A 19140-nucleotide genomic window follows, 5' to 3' on the forward strand; every position below is an offset into this window, starting at 1 on the left:
TTTTTATGATACGGGCTATTTTATTGTTAAGGATATTTAGTATATAAATATATATAACATAACTCAGGAATATTGATGCTCTGATACCTCTTAACATTTTCTGAAAGATTTTTATGGTCCGTTTAAATGTAATAAATGTTTTGTAGATTGATGGTTTTTTTTTCCTATCTTTAGGTTGAGGAATGGAGTAAAGTTTTGTAAAGTACAGAAGTTTCCTGAGGTAGGACTTCATTTTGACTCCCTTATAAAATGTGGTAATGCATTAATGTCCTATGCTGTAGTAAGCTCAGCATGGTTGAAACATAGAGGTGTCATATGATTATCCACATGTACCTTTAGGATTGATTTTAGGAGGTTGGCTTGAATATGTAAATACTCTTTAGCAGTGTGCTCTTGAACATGGCATCAGACATTGCAGGGTTTTGCAGGTCTGAAGTGTACTATCAGAAACCAGTAGCATTGAGCTTAGGAAGAGCCATGCTCACTGCCACATTGAAAGTATATTTGGACTCATGGTAGAATCAGGATGATATTTAACATTCCTCCTTAAATAATATAAAAACCTCATAGACTCTTATTGAGAATATAAAATGACCCAGGCATGGCGGCTATGCAAATCTCTTTGAGTTTAAGGCCAGCCTGGTCTACATAGCAATCAAGTTCTGGCCCAGCCAGTTCTACATAGTGAGACTTTCCTTGTCTTATAAAAATAGAAAAAAAAAAAATTCCAAAAACCAAAACACAATATTTTAAAATGAACATTTAAATTAGTGTAATTTTTGAATTTTCTTGTTTATAAAATAAAACTTTACTTTTTTTACCACTTGGAATCTTTTTTAATAATTAATTTGGATGTTGAATTACACTTTTTTAGATTTTGTGTATCCATCTTAAAAGATTTCGACATGAACTGATGTTTTCTACCAAAATCGGCACCCACGTTTCCTTTCCTCTGGAAGGCCTGGATCTTCAGCCGTTTCTCGCAAAGGACAGCCCAGTTCAGATCGTGACATACGACCTCCTCTCCGTCATCTGTCACCATGGGACTGCGAGCAGTGAGTCCAAAGACTTGACATCTGATCTTGATTAAAAAACATATCTGAGTTGATTGCTCAAATAAGCACCACTTGACCAAGGGAAGAAAAATTTAAAAACAGATTTGAGTCCTTCTTGTTAGGAAAATGACAGACTTAACACAAGGGAATGATAATAAAGGTTTAGGAAAACAGCTGGTGTGGAGCACTTGCCTATCATTGCAGTACTTGTGGCCAAAGCAGAACAATTAGGAATTCAAGGCCAAAAAAAAGGTCAGCTGCTTGAAAAAGGTACCAGGAGTACAGATTAGCTATCTAACTTGATCTTATTGGCAAACATTGAATGCCTGCTAAGTTCAGGGCCAGCCTGAGTAGCAGAGACTGTCCAACAAAAAACTCCCCCAAGTTTAAGGTAAAAATTACATTAGTTGCCCTAATCTGCCCCATAAATATGTACAGTTATTATATACATTTGTGACGTTAAGTTTTAAGACACTAAATATCTTCCTTAGAATATTTAGAGTAATAGAAATTAGTTATAAGGGCAAATGGTAACAGCTTTAACAGGGTGGGTTTTGTAGAAGGTTTTCAGGGTTAAGTGGTCTAAGGTGAGTGTGGCAGAGCACACTTGAATTTGCAGCATTTGGGTAGCTGAGGTGGGAAGATTGTCAGTTCATGACCAACCTGGGCTACAATAGTGAAACCTTATCTCAAAACCAGAATAAAAGATTAAAATTCTTGCCCTTCCTGTCCTCCAGTGGTAGTGCTGAGTGCAGAATGACCCACTGAGATCACAGATGCTGTGTAGGTGTGATATGTAGCACCCTAACGAGTTCTTTTCCTTGTAATACAGGTGGGCACTACATCGCCTACTGCCGAAACAATTTAAATAACCTGTGGTATGAATTTGATGATCAGAGCGTCACTGAAGTTTCAGAGTCCACTGTACAGAATGCTGAGGCCTACGTCCTTTTCTATAGGTGATGGGGGAACTGTCATGACACTGTGAAGAACATCTCTTTGCAGGGATCTGCACTTCTGAGACTTGAAGGGTTTATGAGTGAGGATAAGAAATGTACTCCTAGGAGTAAGATAAAAAAGCTGTTCACAGAATGATCTTCTGTTCAGAAAATCCAAGATTCATAGACAGGCAAAGGGGTATTGTAGGCAGAAGTTTCTGTCCAGCCAGCCACTTCCAAATACCCAAGCAGCTGCTTCCCAAATTACCACACAGGCTTATATTAATTATAAATGATCTGCCAATAGCTCAGGCTTGTTATAGCTAACTCTTACACTTAACCCATATTCCTTATTACTTGGAAGTATCTTCATTAGCATGGCATATTCATGTCCTGCTCCACCTGCATCTGGCTGGTGACTCCTGGCTCTGCCCCTCTCTTTCCCATCATTCTTAGTTTGGTTGCCCCACCTATACTTCTGCCTAGTTCCTGGCCAATCAGCATTTTTATTAAACTAATTTGAGTGAAAAATCTTTACAGTGTACAAGAGGATTATTCCACAGCAGGATATATTTTATTGTAGATTTTTTAAGTGCTTATTTTTTTAAAGGTTCACTTAAATTTATTTATTTTATGTATATGGGTATTTTGTATATATGTATCTCTGTGCACCACATGTATGCCTGATGCCAGAGGAGGTCATAAGAGGCATCTGTAACCAGAGTTACAAATGGTTGTGAGCTACCATGTGGGTTCTGGGAAACTAACCCAGGTCCTCTGCAAGAACAGCAAGTGCTCTTAACTGCTGAGCTATCTCTCCAGCCCCTCATTCCTTTCTTTAGCATTTATTTATTTATGTGTGTATGCATGTATGTGCCTTTTGTGTGTGCACTGAAGTTTGTTTGTGGAGGTCAGAGAACAACTCCAGGAATTGGTTCTTCCACCATGTGGATTCTGGGATTAAACTCAGGTCCTCTGATTTGGTGGCAACACGCTTACCTGCTGAGCATTTTGTTTGTTGTTGTTTTTTAAAGTATATAAAGTTGGAATTAAATACCAAATTTCTTCTCTAGATATCCAATAGTAAAAAAGGTATTACTATAAAAATCTTTGATATATTTCAGTATCTTATAAAAGAAGATGCCAGATACTGAAACAGGAACCAAGAAAGCAGCTTAGCTACTTGACTTGATCCTATTAACAATGAATGCATACCTTGTACCAGTTGTTACATGGATACCCATAGTTACGATTCAGTATTAACCCCCAGGGTAATGTATAGTATATTGTATAGCTGTGGGACAAACAATATTTTTCTTGAAATTCCTTAGGGCTGATAAGATCTGTAGTAAATAGTAGCATGCACTTTAAATCTAATAATGAAGAGTCCTGCTGTTTGTTTAACGTAGTAAAATGTGTATTAACTTTAATGAACCATTGTCCTCACTAGGAAGAGCAGCGAAGAGGCACAGAAGGAAAGGAGAAGGGTGTCAAACCTGTTGAACATGATGGAGCCCAGCCTCCTCCAGTTTTACATATCTCGACAGTGGTTAAATAAATTCAAGACCTTTGCTGAGCCTGGCCCTATTTCAAATAATGACTTTCTCTGTATTCATGGAGGTAAGGAGTACTGTTATGTTAAACAGTGTTAGGTGGTTGCTGTTAAATAATTTGCAAATTAGTTACAAGCCAAGAATTCCCTCTTCTTCTGATTGCTCATCCCCATCTGGAGCTGAGTGTATGTGATTCCTTATGGTTTCAGAAATGAGGGCTAGGCTTCACTAGAATACCAAAGACTATTTCAGTGTTGTGAAAGTTTTAATTTCATGCCAGAGTCAGACACTTGGACACTTCTCCTGGTGAGGGCCGTTCTTGTGCTTAGCTCCACCTGCATCTGTAGTTCTCAGCTGTGTGTCTCTCATGAGTAGCTGCCTTTTTGAAGTATACAAGCATATTTGGGATTTGTGAAATGTGATTGATGGGCTATTACTGTCTATTCCTGCAGTAATAAGTAAGACCTTTGTGTGGACACTTTGATTGAACTTTATGGTTGGAGATTTGCTATTGTTAATTTTTTTTTGAGAGCTGAGGACCGAACCCAGGGCCTTGCACTTGCTAGGCAAGTGCTCTACCACTGAGCTAAATCCCCAACCTGTTAATTATTTTTGTAATGAAAATACAGGGGTGGGAATACCCTGTATTGTTGATAGAAACCTACGGTCATTATTTCTGAGTCTGATGGTGCTGGTCAGTGATTGAGCACATGCTTGGTTTGCACAGGGTCCTGGTCTCAAACCCTAGTGCTGCTAAATCAATCAGTAATCGAATGTGTATTTTTTGTTTTGTTTTGTTTTTCGAGGCTGGGTTTCTCTGTAGCTTTGCACCTTTCCTGGAACTCACTCTGTAGACCAGGCTGGCCTTGAACTCTGAGATCCGCCTGGCTCTGCCTTCCGAGTGCTGGGATTAAAGGTGTGCGCCACCACTGCCCGGCTCGAATGTGTATTTCAAGATGTATGCTGTGCTCATCTTTAGGAAACATAGTTGCCAAAAATGCTTTTTACTTCTGCTTTTGTAAGGAGAGATTTAAGAACAGTGATTGAAAGCCAGGCCAGGCGTGGTGGTATACTCCTGTAATCCCACTATTTGAGAATCTGATGCAAAAGACTTGCTGTGAGTTGTTAAGTTGCTAAGCTGGGCTACAAAGTAAGACCCTATCTAAAAAAGAGAGGGGTGTGTGTGTGTGTGTGTGTGAGAGAGAGAGAGAGAAAGAGAGAGAAAGAGAGAGAGAGAGAGAGAGAGAGAGAGAGAGAGAGAGAGAGAGAGAGAGAGAGAGAGAGAGAGAGAGAATTGGCCAGTCACCTTTAAAAATGACTTTATGTGCTGGGTGGTGGTGACACATACCTTTAATCCTAGCACTCTGGAGGCAGAGGCAGGTGGATCTCTATGAGTTTGAGTCCAGCCTGGTCTACAGAGAGAGTTCCAGGACAGCTAGGACTACACAAAGAAACCCTGTCTCAAGAAAAGCAAAGAAAACAAAAAAAGACTTTAGGTGTGAGAGAATGCTTGCCTTACTTCAGTTAAGCTTTTGATTTATAGTCTTTAGCACTGCAAAAGTTAGCCCTTTAAAGTCATGTAAAGAAATTAAGGTGTAAAAAATTAAGTATACTGTTAAATATGTTTTTTAGGTATTCCTCCACGAAAAGCTAGTTATATTGAAGACTTAGTTTTGATGCTGCCTCAGAATATTTGGGATAACCTCTATAGCAGGTTTGTTCTTGAAATCCAACATTATGGTATCATAAAACAAATTGAAAGTAGTTACAAAAGTGTTGTGTTATGTCACAAATACCCAATGTGTTATTTGATGCCTATGAAGAATTAATTTATTCATTTAAAAGTATGAGCAGGAAGACTTTTAGGCCCTAGTCTAAATAAAGGGAATTTTTATGATTATCTATAAGATGTGCTGTAGTATATAACTTTATGTACCTTATTTAAAGGATGTTACATCTCCCCAATACTAAGATCTCTCATAATTGTACACTATTAAAAGAGATGTTCTTATTCCCAAATTAAAAAAAATTAAATGTTATTTTCCATACTAAGTATTTTAAATTAAATACTAAAAATGGACTAAGTGCTTTTTACTTGAGTATGGAAAGACTTCATTGATTAAATTTGCTCACAGAACTAAGAATATTTTGTGCTAAGGTTTGAACCTCGTTCGCCTTGTTCTCATTTCTAACACTGAAGCAGAAGTACCTATAAGGGAAAGTCGAAATGCAGATAAAACAGGGTAGGCAACACATTGATAGTGCTGTTTGCTCTGGTGAACATAGAATTGAGTTTCTCTGTGACTTCTTTTGTATATTATTGTTTAAAAGTCATTTTGTGTATGTGCGTTCATCCTGTGACAATTTGAAGGAGACAGTTCTGAATCTGTTATGTGGGTCCTGAGGAACAAACCCAGAACTAAACTTACTTTAAGAGCCACTGAGCCATCTTGCCAGCCCCAGATTTATTTGTAGCTGGCAATTTAAACATTGATTGAAAAGCTAGAAACAGTGTCCTAGGACATGGGCCTCTTCTCTGCAGCTGTGACTTTCAGTCCTAACTTCCTGTTTAGGTACGGAGGAGGACCCGCTGTCAACCACCTGTACATTTGTCACACTTGCCAAATAGAGGCAGAGAAGACTGAAAAACGAAGAAAAACTGAACTGGAAATTTTCATTCGGGTAAATAAGTTACACTTTCAAATTGTAAATGATGTAAGATAGAGATGACGATCTGACAGTTGTTAGCGAACGATGGGTGAGAGAGAGCTGCAGTAGGTGTCAGGTCCTGCCGGTACGGCGTGATGGACCCTGCTCCGTTCTCTCCAGTTCTAGTTCTCTTCTTCCTGTGGCTGCTTTTCTCCCCTCTGGGTATTTGCCTTGGCATGAAATCTAATTCCCCAAATTGCATGTTTCTCATTAGAGTTGTCTGTTCACGCTGCAGCTGGCTGTGGCTGTTGATTGCTGAAGGGACCCACACCTTCATTCTCGAAGGGTCTGGACCCTCAATACTCAATAGTCTTAGTTGTTAGATTTCTGTAAGGTTAAGTTTTAACCTCTGCTTAAAGATTGTAGAAATACTGAATAGTATCTGTAGTCAATTGAATGCTGGATCCTCAAAGAATTTTCTGTCTTGTGCCTGTTGTGAACTGATCTGAATGACAAACGTGACCCTGAATAGGATCTTTGCATAGGATTTTGGGTTGAAGTCATCCTGAGAAGTTTGTATAGAAGCTAACTCCAGTCAGTGTTCCTCTCAAGACACAGAGAAGAGCATGCTATGGCGGGATGGAGGTAGACTGAAGTGAAACAACCACAGGCAGCCAGCTGTGAAGGAGGCAGAGTGGAATTTCTCTACATCTCCAGGGAACAGTGTTCTGAGCACTTGGATGTTGGATGTTGTCTCTGGAACTGTGAGAAAACAAATTTCCCTTTTTAGTTACCGAGTTTGTGGTCATCTATCATTGTGACACTCTATAGCAAATGCAATGGGTACAATCTCTTTTGTGGTCATCTATCATTGTAACACTCTATAGCAAATGCAATGGGTACAGTCTCTTTCGTGGTCATCTAGGGGGTCTCTGTACCCTAGGCTAGCTTTGAATGTTTGCTCTCCTTGCATTACCCCCACTGTGCTGGGGTTGTATGTCACCATGCCCAGGTCTTGATTTCTTTAGAACCATCATACATAGACCCAGAAATTTTCCTATCCTATATTATGGTTCCTCTGTAAGTAGCTTCTGAGTGTCCCAGGAAGACTTTCCCTCAACATACTTGAAGTTGGAAAATATTAAAGGGTCATGAGCAGCTGGGCATGGTGGCACATGTCTGTAATCTAGCCATTGGGAGGTGGAAGCAGAGGTGTCTGGATTTTGAGGCTTCCTGGGCTACATGAGATGTTTTCTTAACCCCTCCCTTTGAAAAAAGCTATTAGAAAGGACAAAAGTGTTGAGAGTTTTTAAAGAGCTTGAGAGTGTGAGGAGTTAAAGTGATCAAGATAAGTCTATCGGAGTGGAGTTTAAAAAAAGCCTTATAGGGTATGCGGGAGACAGTCACATAAATAGTTGTAAAGTGTGTGTGTGTGTGTGTGTGTGTGTGATCATTGCAGAAGCCTGAGACTCAGGAATGTACCAGGGTGGTTTCTGGGAATAACTAAGGTTACTGTGATCACACATGGAAAAAAAGGAACTGGATGAAGTCAGATCACAGGAGTGCTTCTGAACCACTAGTGAGAACCTTTGGGGCTAGGTATGTAGTAGTGGAATGCTTCCTTAGCGCTCTACTGGGTTCAGTCCCTAGAGCTGCATAAACTTGGCATGGTGGTACATGGGGAGGTAGGAAGATCACAACTTTAAGATCATCCTTGGTTACATAGTGAGCTTGAGGCCAGTCTGAGATACATCAAACTGTCTTAAAGAAAATGGCACTAGGGATGTAGCTCAGTGGTACGTACTTATCTAGCAAACATAATGCAGTTGAGGGAGAGCATAACAAGTCTTTGCGGATGATCATTTTTTTTGTATGTATGAATACAATTTAGATCATACCAACATGTTCCTGCTATCTCTCCAACTCCATCTGTACTTCTCTCCCCCAGGGTTACAGGGTTTGCATTAGATGCAGTTAAAGAAACAGGTCTGTTTAGATGGTTCTGTGGGTAAGGCCCTTGGTGCCAAGCAGGATGACCTGACTTCAATCCCCTGGTTTCATGTAATGACAAGGAGAGAACTGACTTCTACAAGCTATCTTTTGATCTCTACGTTTGCGATGGCATCACTAGTGTGAGCACACATGCACACACGCTCCCAACATAATTTAAAAGTTGTAAAGAACTGGAAATCTGAATTTGGCTGTCTGTCCTTTTCTAGTATATATGAAGGGCATTTGGTTGCCCAACAGGAAATGCCCCTGTAATTAGACAAATTCCAAACGCCCTTGATTCTTTGGAGACCCTGTTACCTGCGCCTTTCTTTTAATAGCAATGTTTCTAGCCATCTGGTCTTCACAGTTTGTTTGTTTGTTGGTTTTGTTTTTTTGTTTTGTTTTTTAAGTTGGCTGTGGTGAAAGATTTTTAATAAACATATGAAGTATTTATTGAATACTTTGCCTCAGCCATCTTCTCTTAACCTGTTCTTTATGCTTCTCTTTTGTATGTGCTTGTTATATTTTGACACATAATCTAAAGTCATTTATTGATAGACTACACTCTGTCTCTTAGAACTAAGATAACCTACTGTGCCAGTCTTAGTGGTCCTCATGTGTATATGAGAAATTACCGTGTTAGATGCTGAAGGAGACTATCGCAAGTTCCAGATACTAGGTGCTTGACTTTTTCTCTCTGTAGCTCAACAGAGCATTTCAAGAGGAGGACTCCCCGGCTACTTTTTATTGTATCAGTATGCAGTGGTTTAGAGAATGGGAGAGTTTTGTGAAGGGTAAGGATGGAGGTAAGTGGTTAACTGAAATGGTTTCTTAGTCATTTTTTATTAATTTTATGAATATTGGAGATTATACCAATGAGCAAAAAAGAACCATGACTTCAGGGAACTTATATTCTAGTTTATAGTCTTGTTGCTGTGAGCTTACAATTATTACCCATGGCAAGAATGAAAGAATTAAACAAAAATTGTCTTTAATTTTAATACCAGTGGCTAGAGAGATGGCTTGGTAGTTAAGAGCACATGCTGCTCTCTGGAGGGCCTGAGTTTAGCTTTCAGCATCCCGGTCAACCAGCTCGTCACCTGTAACTCCAGCTCCAGCGGACCTGGCACTCTGTAGTCTCCACTGGCACAGACATCCCATACACACAGCTGCATAAATAAAAATCATCGTAATGCTGAACAACTTTAGAGGCAGGGGTTATTTGTGAGTTCTAAGCCAGCTGGTCCACATATTAAGCACTATGTAAGAGAGAGATTTCATCTCAAAAAGACCACCCCCCCCCCCAAAAAAAAAAAGAAAAAACTTGAAATACTGTACAACAGGATGGTGAGTAAATTATAATTTTATCCAATACAATGGAACACAATATGGACTTTTTTTTTCTTTTCTTTTTTCTTTTTTTTTTGTAGCTGAGGATCAAACCCAGGGCCTCTACCACTGAGCTAAATCCCCAAACCTCAATGTGGACTTTTTAAATAATTATGTATGATAATCTGAGTAGAAGGCATGATGGTGCACGCCTCTAATCCTAGTGCTGGGGCTGGCAGAGGCAGGGGGATCTGAGGAGTTGAGGCCAGCCTCTTCTACGTAGCCAGTGTCAGGCCAGCCAGGACTACATAGTGAGAATATATTTCAATACTACTACTATTTATCATTTGAAAATAAGGTGTTCTTGATATATTGAGTTGATTGCAAAAAAAGTATGTATTTGAGTCCTTTGGTCCATTTTTCAAGTTAGCACACGAAATGACGGACTTAATTATGGCATTTCAAACATATATTGCATTATACTTTGTTCTTATAAGTCCTGACTGCCCTCTTCAGTAATTTTCTTAAACAATGAATTGTGCAAAAGCAGAAGACCACAGATATTCTGTAAGATTTTAGTAATTTTTCTTCCTTGTGCTGGTTGGGAACTTTTGAGGATGGACAAGTGTTATTCTTTCTTTTTTTTTTGGTTTTTCGAGACAGGGTTTCTCTGTGTAGCTTTGCGCCTTTATTGGAACTCACTTTGGAGACCAGGCTGGCCTCGAACTCACTGAGATCAGCCTGTCTCTCTGCCTCCCGAGTGCTGGGGTTAAAGGCATGCGCCACCACCGCCCGGCTGTGTTATTCTTTCATGTTCAAAAAAAAAAAAAAAAAAGCCTTTTGAATATTTCATTTTATAGTGATTTTGCTTTAAATAACAAATTTGGAACTGAGAATATGAATTTTTTTTTTTATAAAGGGGTTGTTCTTTTGTAGCATTAAAAAAATATTTGATCTGCAATTCCCAAATGAGCAGTTAAGAAATTGTTTCTATTAGATTTTGGTGCTGAGGAACCTCTCACCTTTCTTTGTTGTTTTGGGTCACATGAAACCCCCAAAGCTGAGAAGATACTTAAAATAGATGGTATTTGGTTAAAAAATATCTACTTTGACTATATTGGTAGTTCTCAATTATTTCAGCAATAAAATGATGCAGTTCTTTGCAGCATTTCTTTGAAAGTGTGCATTTTATAATTCTTTTATCCTTTTGATTGAGATCCCCCAGGTCCTATCGACAACACCAAAATTGCAGTCACTAAATGTGGTAACGTGATGCTCAAGCAAGGTGAGTTTATTTAATAAACATACACACAGCTTTTTCTCTGAGACATGTACCCAGACTGGCCTTGAGTGTGCTATATAGCCGAGAGTGGCAGCGTTAACTTGTGATCCTCCTGCTTCTGCCTCTGAAGTGTGGGGATTACAGGTGTGCACCATCATGTTTTAATTAGTATTGAAACCCTTACTTGCTGATGATGTCTCACTGATAAAATACTAACCAGCCATCATGTTATTTATTTATTTTTTTTTTATTAACCTAATTCAGGGATGTTCAGGCTTACAGTAGAACAAAGGGTGAGGAAGCAGTGTGTTATTTGTGGGAAGGTTTTAGAGTTGTTAGTTGGAACGAGGAATATGGGTCTCTAGAAATTTTAAAGACATTAATACTGTAGCTTTTATCTATGCAATATAAACATTCATGTTTGTAAACATCATTCTTTCTGCATACACACAATTTTAGGAGCAGACTCTGGTCAAATTTCAGAAGAAACATGGAATTTCCTGCAGTCTATCTATGGTGGAGGGCCTGAAGTAATCCTCCGACCTCCGGTTGTTCATGTTGACCCTGACGTACTACAAGCAGAGGAAAAGATTGAAGTAGAAACTCGATCTCTGTAGTTTTGAGGGTGCAGAGCTCTAATGAGAAGTCATCCTCACTTGATGCACACAAATTCAAAACATTCCTTAAAGCATGTTTATTTCTTTTATTTTCATCTTTTATCACATTTATTCCTTTTTACTGGGCATTATGGGATGGTATGTTAAAATGTGTAATATAAGTTGGTAGTATTTAATGCTAAATAACTGACCATAATGTCTTTCAGTGTACTATTCTTGAAAGGAAAAGGGCACTTGGTAGTCAGGTTCTCTGACCTTTGCTCTTCAGGCAGATGCAGGTACCCTCTTCAGAGCTGTAAATACTGATGCTTGAAAACTTTTTCTTTACCCTAAGCCATCACAGCTGGCCAATCTTTCCAGTTCTCAAAAAACCTAATTTAATTGTATAGTTTTGACATGGCTTTGCATAGTAAGCAGCCTGTTTTAAATAGAGTAGTGGTCTGAAAGTTGTTAATTTTCTAAAGCTCAGGAAACATTAGGTGTTACTTCTTTTGCACTGCAGCATACAAAATTGCTTATTAAAATTTACAAAATGTCTTTTGGATGTAACAGGATGTATTTAGTTTGAGTGGAATTTGTCACCAGATTATCAGTAACTTATTGCCACTTATAATGTAAAATGTTAAACTTTAATACTGTAGACCTGAATGGTATTCATTGATGTCAGTAACCTAAACAAAAAAAAAATCTTAGTTTTAGGCCACTTTTTATTTTGAGAGCATGATGTATGGAATGTGTCAAATGAGATTGTGGGTAAAGCTGAAACCACTTGCAAAATGATTTTTTTAATGAAATGCATAAAGTCTTTTTGAATAATAGAGTATGCACTGCTGTTTGCTTGATTATGTGATGTCAAAAGCTTAACTGTATTCCACGTGCAAACAGGTCAGGTGACACTGAGGGTGTGTAACAGCGTTCACCATGGCTTTGTTTCTGTGTGGGGTAGCTGCACCATCTACAAGCAATGTTAAAACTCAATAAAAGTAATTTTAATATGTGTAAACCGAATGTTGAATTTATTTGATAGACTTTTCAAAGGGCATGAAGTTTGTTAATATTAATGCCTTTCATTATATCTTATTTGAAAACATGCAAAAACGAAGTTCTTCGCTGTAGTAAAGTTTTTAAATCCATTTCAGGTGGAAAGGAATTAAGGTTCTCTAAGCCTCTATTAGCCATTTCAGAATGGTTCCTGGAGTCTCATCCTTACCTTGAATTACCTGTCCTACCTTGGATATATTTGTGGACCATCTTGAGGCTCATGGAGACCCCCATCAGAATCTGGTGGTAGACCTTCAGCTCCTTCCTGTCTGTGGGCCGTTGTGATCCCATTCTGGGCCAGTTAAGATCATGCCTCATCAATATTGGCCTGAATAGCTGTGGGCTGGCCATTGGGGCCTGGAACCACTTTATGGGCAGCAGCCAGAATCTGTTCTTGCTCCTCAGTTGTGAACAGCAACTGTAAAAGTTGTTGACAATCATCCCACATGGGCTGATGTGTGATCATTACAGAATCTAGAGGGTCTAATAAGGCAGATAGTTTTTCAGAAAATTTGGGGTTCTGCATCTTCCAGTTATACAAATCACTAGTAGCAAAGGGTATGTGGGACATGTACTGATGACCTGCCTGATTTGGTGACCCAGTTGCCCACAGAGACAGGGCAACTGTAGCAGATCTGCCTGTCTCATGGTCTGGGATCAGGTGTGAGGGCAACTGACCACACCTTCTTCCCCCCCACCCCCAGGCCTGGTTTGGCAGCAGCTATCTGTGTGGGGAGGGGCAGGTGCTGGTGGACGGGGTGACACCAGAGCATAGGTTCTCCTTGTACAGAGCGGGTGGGACTGCTGGCTTATGGTCCTTCAGCCATTCTGCTTCTTTCACCTGCAAGACTATTGGGACCAGTGGCAGGAAGGGCTTCAACCAAGAAGGGGGGCTCTCTATCAGATACTGTCATGTGGTGATGTATGAGACCTAGTCGGGATGCCCAGGCTTTCCATACATGATATCTTTAACCTGACAGATGGTAGGGAGGTGGAAGGTGCCGCCATCTGGCCATTCATTCCTGCAAAATATGGTTTCCCTGGCTGCCCCAGATTCTCTGCCTGGTATTTGAAGTCCTTGAAATGTGACTGGACTAGGTCCGAAGGGGTGGAGCTTGCTGACTGTCCCATGGTAGTATGTTTCAAGAAAGTAAAAGATGAACAAAACACACACATGGTGATACTTTGTGTACCCCAATATATTGTGTACCATAATAGTGTACCCTAATAAACTTATCTGGGGGTCAGAGAACACAACAGCCACTAGATTAGATATAGAAGCCAGACAGTGGTGGCACACACGCCTTTAATAATATCACTCGGGAGGCAGGGATCCATCTGGATCTCTGTGAGTTCAAGGCCACACAGGGAACAGAGCCAGGCGTGGTGGTACACACCTTTAATCCCAGCACTCATGTCTTTGCTTGGGAAGTAATCCCAGGAAATGATGGCAGGAAACAGAAGAGTATATAAGGCGTGAGAACCAGGCTTTTAAGCAGTCCAGCTGAGATTCATTCTGGATGAGGACTCAGAGGCTTTCAGTCTGAGGAAACAAGATCAGCTGAGGAGTTGGCAAGGTGAGGTTGGCTGTGGCTTGTTCTGTTTCTCTGATCTCTCAGTTTTCACCCCAATATCTGTCCCCAGGTTTTTTTTTTTTTTTTTTTTTAATTAATAAGACCTTTTAAGATTTGTGTTCTACACACACACACACACACACACACACACACACACACACACACCCCAAACCCACCAGAGTCTGGGAAAGAGACCAGAATGTTGTAGACAGTGGTCTATCCCGCAACCAGGCTCAGCCATGTAGGAGTCATTGACTACCAAAACCAAAGTCAGACTAGAGTTTTCTGCTCCACCAAAGTGGAGCCTTCGGGTTCCACCAGAACCCCCTCCCCTCCAGGAAGGAGTCAATGCCACATCCACCATACCTCCCTAAGCCTCCAGATTGTGTCTGGACAGCAGACCAGACAAAGACACACCCAGACTCATCCATCAGCAGAGTACAAAATGTACTCCCCTAAAATGCTCTACTAGAGTTGAGGGGCCTCAGTGATCCCAGATGAGCCCCCAAATGTAAGGATCTGCATATTGCTGAAGGAAGACTCCAGACATAATAATAATACAAAATGTCAACCATTTGTACAAAATGGCACCCCGAGAGGAGCACACAGGCTCCCTTTAAGCACAGCTAGGGGAATTCTAGGAAGAGTTAGGTCACCTTGAATGTGACTGGTCAAACAGGCAACAGTTACACTAGTATACTTTTGATTGGCTGAGGTTAGTTTTACTATCTTTGGACATGCACAGGAACTGTCCTTATTTGGTCAGTGCTTTGAGATACCATGGGGCGGACTCAGGCCTTCTATGTGCTCCCTCCCTCATCCCTGCTGTCTGTGGTAGTGTTGACTAATAGCCCTTTGTTTAAGAAACTGAAATTTAGGCCTGGTTTGTAAATGGACAAGTTTAGAACTTTCATCTCTCTCAGACAGGGCCTTATGTAGCTCAGGCTGGCTGCAATTTTGCTTGGTAGCCTAAAATTCCAGCACTGTGAGGCAGAGGTAGAAAATCAAGAGTTCCAAGCTATATATGGAGTTGTAAATCAGCCTGGACTATAGAAGGTGTTGTCTCAATGAAAACAAACTCCAAATTGTATGTAATATGTGTTTTGTCAACAAATGTGAGCAAGGTCACAGGTTGGGTTTCTCTGATAGCAGATGTTCACACACTAGTGCAGAGACTTAAAAGGGAATGCTCTTGGTATCATTCTTGGAGAAGAAAAAAAGTTGAACTAGATCTGAACAGAGTGCCTCATCTAGTCCATTGGGTTATACAGATGGGATGGTCCTTCATGGATGCAAGTTGGAATAAATGACAAGACTTTTAAATGACAATGATCAGTTCTCTTGGAAATAGATGATGCAGTGTGACAATGCCATGGCTGGAGCTGTCACCTGGTGGCTGGCTCTGGACAGCAGAAAGGAAAGTTCTGACCATCCCATTGGTAGCTATCCTATGTCGGCAGCATATTGCCCTGTATATAAAGCTATTATGGACAGAATTTGGTAGGGAAACCATGTTATTTTTATATCTATGCCTATTCCAACAGAGTTCAATAAAAAGTATGGCAGGGATGTGCTCTGGTGAGGGCTTACAGACCCAACCAAGAAGACGAAGGCAATGTAAGATTATAGGTGTGATTATCAGTACAATATAATTGGTACCCTTTATCTTGGAGCAGATGTTATTTTGAGTTGAACTGGAAACTAAACAAATACATGACACTTTAATGATTTAATAACTTACCAGCGATTGAAAAGGAACCACAGATATCCACTTGCTTAGAAAAACAAAACAGCTGCTTCAGCTAAGGAAAACACAGGCACTGAAGCAGTACTTTACTGTTGTGAAGAGCCCCAGTTAACAGATTCCACTGGTGGACTTCGTATTTTTGGAACATAATCTAACAGCCAGAGGTTTAGGTCAGCATTTCCACGGCTCAGAAGTGATGGTCAACCCAGAGAAAATGCTTAGCTCCATTACTGAAGGTGGGTATAATGTATTCGAAGGCAGGTGTTAGAGATGAAACTCACGAGCTTCACGCAGGGTAAGTGCGCGCTGAGCTACATAAATACACCCCAGTCCCATACTTGGTGCTAGACACAATTGTCGGAAAAAGGCACGGAGCATAATTAAGACGCCCTGCCTTTGAAGATACTAAGTTCTTGGTGGGGAGAATACTTAACAAATAATGGGTAGAAGTGCTGTTTAAAAGTACGCAGAGTAAAAGCAGTAGTGCAGGTGTGCTCTTCGGACCCTTGGAGTGGTCTGGACAGCCCCTCTGAGGGAGACTCCAGAAGAGACCTGAAACACAGGAGATGCGGAGGAGCTGGGACTCGGGGCCTGAGCAAAGGCTGGAGGTGACGCGCGCGGGGCTGCGCGTCCGCGCGGAGAGCGTCGCCGTGCCGGGGCTGCGCGTCCGCGCGGAGAGCGTCGCCGTGCCGGGGCTGCCTCCTGGGAAGCCAGGAGTGCTCACCCGACGCCGGGAGCCGGCCGGCGGCGCCCTCCTCGCTGCAGCGGCCGCGGCCACCAGCAGGTGGCGCGGTGAGCGCCCGGCACCACGCGTCTCCAGCCCGAGGAAGGAGGGGACCGGAAGGAGCCGCGGCTGCTGCGGGAAGTGGAGGAGCGGGAGGCGGGGACCCACCTGGAAGCGCCGCGGCGCCGCTGTGGAGCTTCCTGCGGCGGAGGGAGGGCGCTCGAGCCAGCGCGCGGCGGGGGCCGAGGGCGGCCACGCGGGCGGCGCCTCCCCGAGCGGCCGGCCCGACGCGAGAGGTGAGCGGGCTCCCGGGGCGCGCGGCGGGGCGGCCGGCGGGGCCGGAGGAGGGGCGCGCGGAGGCGGCGCGCGGGGCCGGAGCCCCCCGGACGAGCGCCGGGAGGGGGGTGGCTGAGGCGGCGGCGCCCCCACGTGGGCCGGGCGCGCGCGTGCGCGGCCGAGGGGGCGGGGAGGGCGGCGGAGACGCCGGGCGCGCGCCGCGCGGCCCACGTGACTGTCACGTGACCCGCGGCGAGGCCGGCTGAGGTCGAGCTGGGTTTTGTGTGTGGGGTGCCGCGGCCAGCCGAGGGCTCGGTGTGGCTTCCGGCCCTTCTCCTGCCGCGGGCCACTCGGAGGCACGTGCAGGGCGGGGAAGGCTTGCCCCTCCTCCTGTGGGCCCGCGGCTCTCCAGTCCGAGAACGAGGCACACTTTTTCCAAATCCTGAAGTAGTGATTCTCCCCCCTCGCCGCCATGTTGGTGCCCGAGCGCGCCCGCGAGATGCTAGTGGGTCTGTATCGCGAGATCTCCCGGCTCTCGCGGGACCTTGTTGGCAGAGCGGTTGTGCTGGATGGCGGATCCCCGGGTTCCGGGGACCTGGGACCTGCAACTCTTTTCCTGCAGGCAAGTGGTCAGGGAGGGGCCGGGGCGCGCGCCCGGCCTCCGGGAGCCTTGCCGCGCGCGCCGCCCGGTCGCCGGCGGCTGTGCGGACTGGCCGTCGGGCGCTGCGCTCCTCCCGCCCCCAGGCGCCCGCCACCTGCCGACAGCTCCCCCGCCGGCCCCGCGGCCAGCCCGCCCCGGCCGCCGGCACTGCCCGCTCTGCCGACGTGCCAGTTTTTGCCCAGTTACCCTTTTCTAAAGCATTCCAGCCCTGTTTCCTCTTCTGTCGCCTCACAGAACGCCGGGCATCTCTCCGTGTGTCTGGGCATCACTTAGTTACTCACTTGGCCATTGAGAAGTTCTCAGTGCCCTGGCTGTTGACAGTAGCTTTTGGCAATGTTTGGAATCCCCTTCTTCCCTGACAGTATCTGAGGTCAGAATAAAATCATTGTTATGTTCATGCTTATTAACTCCCCATCAGTAGGGCTTTGCTTTTTAGTGTTATTGAGGTTACCATTTTGATATTCTGGGGTGGTGGTTTTAGGTTGCATAAAATAGTATGGGATTGTTTTAATGAAAATCCTGCTGATCTTGCTACCTAAGTTTGAGGTGTGTTTTCATAAGTGAATCACTCTCTCCACTTCAATTATCTACTCTTTTTTTTTTTTTTTTTTTGGTTTTTTCAAGACAGGGTTTCTCTGTGTAGCTTTGCGCCTTTACTGGAACTCACTCGGTAGCCCAGGCTGGCCTCGAACTCACAGAGATCCAACTGGGTCTGCCTCCCCGAGTGCTGGGGTTAAAGGCGTGAGTCACCCACCACCGCCCGTCTCCAAATATCTACTCTTAAGTGAGTTTACTATATTCGTTTTCGTTTGTATTCAGAAGTGTGGAAGTTGCACTATCGGGAAACCAGATAACTCATTCACAGTTTGTTTTTAATTTTTTTTTTTTAAATTTTTCTTTTTTCTTTTCTGAAATGGGCTCATTTTGTAGTTCAGGATGCTGTAGAGCTGTAGAGCTGACTAGGCCCAGAACTTGCAGAAGTCTTCCTGTCTCAGCTTGCCTAGTAGTGAGGTGAATGGCATCACACCCAGCACATAGACTGTCTTGGTTGGTCACTGTATGCAGACATGTGCACGGTTGCCTATGGAGGCAGAAGAGGCTGTCTGATTCCCCAGGAGCTGGTCTTCCAGGAGTTTGTAAGCTGCTCAAAGTAGATGTGGGATCCGAACTCTGGACCTCCAGATAAAGTAGTAAGCACCCTTACCTACTAAGCCATCTTTCTTGTTGGTTTTGTTTTGTTTTTTCAAAAACAGGGTCTCTCTTTATAGCCCTGGCTGTCCTGGAACTCAACTCTGTAGACCAAGGTGGCTTCCAAATTCACAGAGATCCTCCTGCCTCTGCCTCCCAAGTGCTGGTTCTAAAGGTGTGCGTCACTACCGCCTGACTGATTTTTAAACTACAAAAGTATAATTATACCTTTTACCAAAAGGAAGAGTAAAATGTTCCTTGTTATAGTTTACCAGGCTTAGTTTTTTACCCTGTACCTGGTCATTGTGTGTTCCATGCTTTAGTTCGTCTTTTAGGAAGGGGAGCTAATTTGGAGGGCTGTTTTTATAATAAACTACCATAGCATTAGCAAACAGCAAATCATCTACTAGAGAAAAATTTCTTTAGTGACAAGTCTGTCAGGACTCCTGGGCACACTTTCTTAATTGAATGTGGATGCTTTGGTGGTATGTGTTGAATTTCTCCAAAAACAGCC

The 19140-nt window shown here is 43.0% G+C and overlaps 2 protein-coding genes across 12 annotated transcripts in view; both read left to right on the forward strand.

The window, feature by feature from the left end:
* Positions 1-12418, forward strand: part of Usp33 (ubiquitin specific peptidase 33) — a 59284-nt gene extending 46866 nt beyond the window's left edge. For all 5 annotated transcript variants that reach the window (XM_036189349.1, XM_036189347.1, XM_036189350.1 and 2 more), the window contains 9 exons: positions 175-220; positions 875-1055; positions 1888-2014; positions 3444-3613; positions 5179-5260; positions 6120-6228; positions 8891-8993; positions 10733-10801; positions 11258-12418. In XM_036189349.1, coding sequence (XP_036045242.1) covers positions 175-220; positions 875-1055; positions 1888-2014; positions 3444-3613; positions 5179-5260; positions 6120-6228; positions 8891-8993; positions 10733-10801; positions 11258-11415 — 1045 coding nt within the window. In that variant the 3' untranslated portion in view covers positions 11416-12418. The remainder of the gene's footprint in view (positions 1-174; positions 221-874; positions 1056-1887; positions 2015-3443; positions 3614-5178; positions 5261-6119; positions 6229-8890; positions 8994-10732; positions 10802-11257) is intronic.
* A 4323-nt stretch (positions 12419-16741) lies between these two features.
* Zzz3 (zinc finger ZZ-type containing 3) overlaps positions 16742-19140 on the forward strand; it is a 79208-nt gene continuing 76809 nt past the window's right edge. For 4 of the 7 annotated variants that reach the window (XM_036189353.1, XM_036189358.1, XM_036189359.1 and 1 more), the window contains exon 1: positions 16742-16797. The gene's annotated coding sequence lies outside the window, so the exon portion shown is untranslated. Of the gene's footprint in view, positions 16798-17011; positions 17809-18219; positions 18629-19140 lie in introns of those variants that run through there. The other 3 variants (XM_036189357.1, XM_036189354.1, XM_036189355.1) reach the window with 3 other exon arrangements.

Source organism: Onychomys torridus, chromosome 6, assembly GCF_903995425.1.
Source record: "Onychomys torridus chromosome 6, mOncTor1.1, whole genome shotgun sequence".
In the NCBI taxonomy this organism is placed as follows: domain Eukaryota; kingdom Metazoa; phylum Chordata; class Mammalia; order Rodentia; family Cricetidae; genus Onychomys; species Onychomys torridus.